At 47.7% G+C, this 7950-nt stretch overlaps 1 protein-coding gene across 1 annotated transcript in view; it reads left to right on the top strand.

The window, feature by feature from the left end:
• The window catches only part of stau2 (staufen double-stranded RNA binding protein 2), a 56148-nt gene that overhangs the window by 24960 nt on the left and 23238 nt on the right, over window positions 1-7950 (top strand). The window contains exon 12 of the mRNA XM_019871857.1: window positions 3265-3632. Coding sequence (XP_019727416.1) covers window positions 3265-3632 — 368 coding nt within the window. The remainder of the gene's footprint in view (window positions 1-3264; window positions 3633-7950) is intronic.

Raw genomic sequence — 7950 nt, forward strand, 5'->3', positions numbered from 1 at the left:
AGACCCAGGTGTTTGCATTATGTCAAAATTTTTTTTTTTTTTTTTTTTTTTTTTTTGTTGGTAGTGGGGGTGGTGGCTACGGGTTACACTTTTCCCCATGCACAATGAAAACATTGCAAACAACATCACTTAACTTAAACGCCAGCAGCTGGAGAAATAAAACTAGCCCGTGTGATGTGGCAGACAACAAACAGATCAGTATTTTAAATTGGAATGCGCTGTCATCACCCATATCCAATTGAGGACTTTGGCAGTGCTGCCAAGCCCAGACACAAATGCGCAACCGCAGTTTGAAACCAGGAATGAATGGGATGCTCGAGCTTGATGATGAGCTGTGCGCAAAACCGACTCACCACTGAATGTTATTTGCTTTGTGTACACAATACCCGAATGACGACAGAGCCGTATTACCGACATTCCCGTTTGTGAGTTGGCTCAATTTGTCAAGAGATAAATTATTAAAATCACATTCATGGAGAGATGCTTGTTGCACAAAATATATGTTGTGGTTTGTGTTGGAGCCTTTGCACAAGACATTGCCTGTCCCATAACTCCAGAAGAGAGCCTGCTGCGAAATTCCCCTCGTTTGGGGATGATGGCTGCATCCGTTCCAATTCATAGTTTGCCCCTTCCTCAATATCAGGCTTAAGTCTCCGCCAATTAGCTTGTTCTGGTCTCCCAAACCACACACGGCGCACGATGCACACGCGGCTTTCTGCAATGTCGCTGACCAAAACAAAATTACCTCGTAGACTGGACATAAGTAACGCACATCGGTTGTCATTTTATTCCGCAAACCTGCATCGGACCAGATCGTTGAAGGGAAATAAGCGCAGGGCTCCAATGAAGTGCAACAATTGCATTCAGCAGCATGGACGATTGTAGTTGTCAAGGAAATACGGTGAATCCAAAGTAAGCAATGGCTTTTGTTTGACCAAACCCAACACGCACCTCATTGTGTTGGTGTGCCTGCGCGCCTCTGTCCTTTGGCCTGCGTGAGCTGTGGGATGCTGCGCCGCTACTCGCAGTGGCTTAGAGACTGGAAGGGAGCGTGAAAAGAAAGACTAGTAAGAGGAGTGATTTTTCTCTCGTCTATTCCCATGGGTCCTGCAGCCAAGCTTTTCACTCGAGTTGCCACATTTCATTTCCTGCTGTGCATATGTGTGTGCGCCTGTGTGTCCGCGCATTGTGTGCATGTGTGAACTATGCGAAGGTCCCGCTCAGCCTTGGTGATTTATAGCGGCGGGCTATGGCCCTATCTGTTTTCGATCAATCTCATGCTTGGCTCTGGCTTCCCTCCAGCGCTCCCCTGGCCCGCCGGTCGCCGAACATGGGCGGGACCGCTCCGAAACGGCCTGCAAACTTGCACCGCTCTCCTTTCATTCTCTTCTTACCTCTCAGTTTTACTGCGTCTTCTGCCCATCTTCTGCTTTTTCCTCCTCTACTCCGACTTCACGCGCACAATTTCTTAAGTGCTTCGTCTTTCACCGGCAGCTTGAAATCCTCGCTCCCCATTGCACATGTCCTCACACCCACACCCACACACGCACCGGCAGACCAGAACTCACGCGGCTTACATTCTCTGCCCCCTCCGAGCCCCCGCATAATGCTCTCTGTCCACTGCTGATGTCATGTTGGCCAGCATCTTTCATTTTTTTTTACGACGCCGCATGCACGGTTCGCTGGCAAGTTTGTGGAGATCTAAATTCAAAGAAGGGTAAAGCGGGAGAGGTTGTGTCACTACTGGCGTGGTGGAGATTGTTCTCGTCTGAGTAATAGCGCCTGGGTTTCATCGCAGCCTTCAGTGCCCACTTCGGTTGTTAGCATTGGGCAAGAGGGTCTGGATTCCCAGAAAAGCCCCAACCGACGTGCAAGTGCGCAACTCTCTCTCTTGTCTGTGTATGCGTGACGGCCATAGTAACTCAAACAGGAAGTATGCTGTCAGTCATGCGCTCGCTCCAACACTTTCTTCGCAGCTGTCGGTCCGCACAGACACAAACAAGCACAAAGACACACACGCACACGAACACAGCTGGACTTCCTGTCTCTGGTGACCTTGGCCGCATTTAGGAGGCTCCGCGTGGTTTTCACATCCACTCCTCCACACGCAGCAACTCTCCCATCCCAAAACGAGCTCCTTCACTTTTATCATCTTTAGCCGCCTCCTTCCCGCCGTTGGTCTTTCACGCCTCATGTTCTCCCAGTCTTGCGTTTCATCTTAGCCACAAAGTGACAAAAGTAGCCCGACCCTTTGGCTCAGTCCACCTGTTGCAGCCATTTCAGGTTAATGATGTCAGAAGCGCCGCGGACCGCCAAGATAAACACAGGAGATTTACCTAAGCGAGCTGAATCAAAAGAGTCTCAAAAGTCCCGTCTTGCTCATCTGGATGGAACCGTGTCCCGTGAAAGAGAAGCAGGTCAGACAAAACAGATGCCTTGGCCTGTTAAATGCAAATCACACGGGCCATTTCTTTGGGCCACCGAAAACTACTTGCGGAAAACCAAAACGCAAAACCCGCTTCATAATTTGCCAATTAGCGTTTCTACAGACGTGGCTTGCGCATCCCCTGTGGTTGACTCGGTTCACTAATCACAGTGCACGGATTCCCTAACAAACGGATTATATGTTTTCAAATCATTGGTCCGGATATACTCATCGTATGTTTAGCATCGTTTCATTTCAAGGCCCAAATCAGCCAGACAAAACGCTCTGCTTCCAAAGTGCTCCTGGAAGGTTCCGATCCCAGTGAAGTTTCACGAAACAAATCGCATCCCGTTTCTTCTCCCGTTAGCTTCAAAGTGATACGTGCCTCCAGGCCGCCGACTGTGCTTTTTCTCAGCACCGATGCAATCGGAGCTGTTGTGTTGATGTTGGTTTCTGCGTCAGTGTTTGCCTTTCCGCGCGAGAAAGAAGCTGCGCTTCTATCCCAGCGGATGCATTAGCGGAGCTCAGAACTGCCAAACCGCACAAAGTGATGGAATGACACTTTGGAAGCCAAACTACACAGACAAAGAATGACACACATATTTGCGCGAATGAAGTTGTGTGGCTGTCATTTTAGTGGTAAATGTATGAAATGTCACTTCCTGATCAAAGACGGACGGGTGTTCCTTCACTTTCCAGTTTTGTTGATGCCGACAGACAACGACAAAAAAAAAAAACGACTAAGAGCATTGTCGTTCACAAATATCATTCAGATTCTCAAGCTTAATCACGAAACATCATGACAATAGACAAGTTAACATCCCTCTCAACCCTCTCAGCCCAGAAAGGTCTCCTCCACCTCAGTCCTGATGTCTACCAGGAGATGGAAGCCAGCAGAAAGCAGGGAGGCGCTTCCCCGGGCCCCAACGGCAGCAGTGGCGGCCCTATGAACTACATGGCCTCCAAAGACACGGGTCCCTGCGCCACCCCGCTCCCCCCAGGCCACGCTCCTCCATACTTCAGCGCTCCGTCTCCCGCTCCAGGCCCGACGGCCACCATGGCCCGGGAGCTGCTGCTCAACGGCCAGTCGTCCCCCGTGGCAGACTCCGCGCTGCCAGGAAAGGCGAAAAGTCCCCCCTTGGCCTGCGGCGTCTCGGTGCAACCTGCTCAGCAGCTGGAGTACCTGGCTCGCATCCAGGGCTTCCAGGTAAGCTTCGAAACAACCGCGGTGAAAACGCCACAAAGATATGTCGAGTGGCCACGCGAGACCGAGCCAAAAATATCACGCGCGCTCCTGCCCTGATGCTCCGCCTGCGTTGCGGTCTTGACCAACCCGTGTACTTACAAAGAAAACTTGTACACATACACACGCATTATTCAAAGCCTGCTTTTTAGATCCTAGGCGCATTCCCTTTTTTTGAAAATATGTGCACCTGGTCTCACTTGTGTGCGCATTGTGCTAAAAAGGACACGCAGGACTGGAGGGCACGCAAGTTCGTGCGGGACTGCCGCGTCAACTCACTCAGCATCACCTTATCTGATTTCTGTTTCTCACCGTGGACTTTATTGGCAAGCAATAGATTTCGAGAAGCCAAGCTCAAAGGTGCTTCATTACTGAGCAGGAGACATACACGCACACGCTCCAAACACGTACATTCAAATACCATCGGTCGCATTCAGTTTTTCAGCTGCAGATGCTTTTTATCAGTTTGCCAAAAAAAAAAAAAAAGTTACAAATTTTTCTCTTAACCTGCTGAGGGTTCTTTTGTTATGTGCTATTGTTATAGCTCTGAGCCTTCCTCTTTGTGTGTGTGTGTGTGTGTGTGTGTGTGTGTGTGTGTGTGTGTGTGTGTGTGTGTGTGTGTGTGTGTGTGTGTGTGTGTAACCTGAGAGAGCTGTACAGCCTGGCAAAGCCCAAACACACGAGCACGTAGGCGCAAAAACACACACATGCGCACAGCAGGTTCTGTTTAGTGAAACTGAAGAGTCGGGAGAAGCCCGGGTGTACGCTCGTGTGTGTCGGCGTGTGCGTTACGTTTGAGCCTGTCTTGTTCTCTGAATGTACAAGCCGGAATCTGCATTCTTGACATAGGACTCGAATATTTCTCTGCGAATCCCGCATTGCATTCATGTGAGGTAATAAACACATCAGAATATGAGCATATTTCGGAGCCAGGCTCTAATTGAAACATGCAGGCAGCACTGCGTAGGTTTCATTCAGAGGATGTTTCATGTCATGGATTGTCATGAACCCAAATCTGAATTACTCCTCGGTTTGAGGCATTTGTACGGTATTTGTGTGTTCCTGTGGTCGAAACACACCACAGGGTCAACATGTAGCCCAAAAATGCACTTCTCTGGCTTTTTCCAAGATGCAGACGTCACACAAGCACATGGCATCAAGCAACAAACGCCGACGTGTTTTTGCGTCGTGTGAGGATAACATCCTGCTCTGATTGTAATGTAATTAGGTTATACAAGTGAGCGGATTACGGTGACCACTCAAGAATGAAATGAAACCAACTTGAAAGCGAGTGCAGTGAACGAGCCAGCGTGTGTTTCGCTCATCCAGCTCCAAAGACAAAAGCAAGGCTGCGTGCGTACCTTGCTAGGACCGATTTTTGATTTCAGCCTCCGATAGAAGCTCAGAAGTGGATGAGCAGCAGCGTGTTGTTGTACTCGCGCCAGTTTCGAGCAAGGATGCTGGCACTTGTTCTGGTGTGTGCGTCTGTGTGTGTGTGTGTGTGTGTGTGTGTGTGTGTGTGTGTGTGTGTGTGTGTGTGTGTGTATTTCCTATTAATTTGGTTGTCGTGGTGTTAGGTATGTGTGCTGGCAGTAAGACAGAAACAAAGAAGCAAGTGGTAATTGACACCATCGGGACCAAGGAAGAAGTACTAAGAGTCACATTCTGCCAATATCTCATTGCTTCCTTCTTTTATTTTATTTAATTTTTTTTTTGCTTACCTTTGTCACCATGACAGTTTAATTGTCCCATCTTGCCGCTAGCTGCGTCGTTTGACTACGCTGAAGTCTTGGACCGCGCCATTGCCGCCACCGGCTTCTCATTGACGCTGCCATAATATGATTTCATAGGGCCATCATCAACTGCAACCACTTCGCTTTATGAACCCGTACCTCATTTTGATATAGGCCATATATTAATAATGGAAAAGCCATGTATCATTATTTCGACCATTGAATTGCAATGAAGCCATAATGGTCAAATTGCCAATGCTATATGAACTTACCGTTGACATTTATAGTTAAAATAGGAATAAGAATGTCTGTATTGTCACTTCTGTTGTAGCTGTTAAAATAACGCTCGGTTTTTGATGCCAAAGGATCCATTTTTCTTTTTTTTTTTTTATTGGGGTGTTCTCGTACAGTGGTTTGTAACCGCACTTTTTGTTTTCCCCGAAGTCATGTAAACAATGCAAAAGGTTTTTCCATCTTTCATCGTCAACTATAAATTCCAGCTCTCTTGGCGTTCAGTTTAGTCACGGCAAATAGGTTCATGGAAGTGCAACAGTGGACCAGTCGATCGGCAGCGTTGCTAAGCAGCGGAGGGGAGTCCCGCGCTGCCATGTCTTTCATAGGCAAGGTCGCGGCGGCAGTTAACTTCCCACGTTTCGCTGTAACGAAGGCCTTTTCACTATTATGTGAGGGAAAAAAATCCGGTCGTTATAAAGAAGTTAACGTTATAAAGGTGTTCGTTGTTAGCAAAATCGGCAAATGGAAAGCGAATGACGTGAAATCGGGACTTTGAATTGTGAATGTTGCAGGAGTGAAAACGTAAGCGGGGTCCGATGAAACGAGGTTCGACTGTACACAGTTGGCTCCGCGTGGAAACGGAAATTAACTTTTTTGATACGTAATCTATAGCGGATGATAACCTCCCGTTACCTACGACAGATCAGCGTATTGTACAAGCGACGCTCTCGGTTAGCGCCCGAACGGATCACATCATGATGTCTCCATCGGCAATGACACGGCCCAGATCGCGATCGGTTCTGGCGTCAGAGCCATCAAAGGCCAGCTTGTTCAATTGACTGGTCGGTGTGGGGGGACGGTGCTATTTGCAGTGCTGCACGTTGACGAAAAAGCACGTCTGAATAAAAACACATCCTCGGGCGGGTGGCTCGGTCGATAGTTTCAGAGCGCTTTGAGGATTTCTCACACTCTTGCCTTATTTGTTCTTCGGCCCCTTTCCTTCCTTCTTTGGCCGTGTTGAGAAACCACTTCAAATGGTGCCGACCGCTTCTTCTGCCCGCTTGGCACTCAAATCATTCCCCCCCCCCTCTTTTAGTCCTCTTCTTCCCGATCTCCAAGGCTGCCTCTCATTTCGCCGTAGCCACATCAAACGACCGATCTTGTCCAAAGACTCAAGAACAGCACCCTTCTTGTCATCACCTCACTCCCGGTCTCTCTGTTTACTTTGGAAATTGTTTTAGAAAATACATTTTGGGAAGAAGGCTTATCCCGAGCCCATTAGTAGGTGATGGCTTCCAGCTGCGCAATGCAGCATATTTCTGCGAATAGCAATCTTCGAAAACAACTTTTGTCTGTGATATAAATCAGACAGTTAATGCACTGTTGGCTGAGTGTGCAGTCGTGCTGCCTACATGGTGGCCTCGTGCGCGTGTGTGTGTGTGTGTGTGTGTGTGTGTGTGTGTGTGTGTGTGTGTGTGTGTGTGCGTGTGCGTGTGCGTGGAAAACCTGAATGATGATGTTTTTACACCACAATCAAGCCCATTTGCAAACATTTAAATCAAAACCTCCCAAACACCAGGACAGCACTTTGCGGACGCTTCATAACGCAGCGTCATTTTTGTCTCGCCTTTGTTCAACGCTAACACGTGGCAAGTCTCCAAATTCATTTTCAACTGGTTACTTTGCTTTGAATCCTGTTGATTTTTTTTTTTCTTCCCTCTTTTGTTTTTCATGATGTGCACTCACTGACCACTGGCTCTCTTCTGGCTTGCATTCTTCCGCTAGAATTAATTTTTTTTTTGAACGTTTCTCCAAGCGCTTTCATGATAATTGAATGATTGAACGAAAAATAACGGTCGTCTCTGCCCAATCTATCTGGACTTAGAACAAGGCCCGGTCATAAAAGAAGGCAAAGTTATGATTAATGGCTTTAATCTTTTGTTTTCTTTTCCTGCTGACAAAACCTCGTGTTCCGACAAGAACGGATTAGTGCGGTGTCGTGCATGACTACGTGTTCCAAACTCCCATAAAAAAAAACAACCCAAAAAACACTTCTACCAAAGCCATCGTGACGTTACTAGGCAACCGGTGGAAACTCGAGTAGATAAAAGATCGAAATTGTAAATCAGGGAGATTCAGAGGCGTGCTGATGGACTCCTCAAAACAGCGTGCGCAGAGTAATACAATTGCTTTCTCGTTAGCACGACCGAGCACAAGCTTTAAATCACAAAGGCTCGCTTTCCTCGTTGGTCCTTGTTAGTTTGTTTTTTTTTAGTTTGTTTGATTTCAAAGAACACGACACACCCCCCCCCCCC

This window comes from Hippocampus comes, unplaced genomic scaffold (genome assembly GCF_001891065.2).
Source record: "Hippocampus comes isolate QL1 unplaced genomic scaffold, H_comes_QL1_v1.1 scaffold487, whole genome shotgun sequence".
In the NCBI taxonomy this organism is placed as follows: Eukaryota; Metazoa; Chordata; class Actinopteri; order Syngnathiformes; family Syngnathidae; genus Hippocampus; species Hippocampus comes.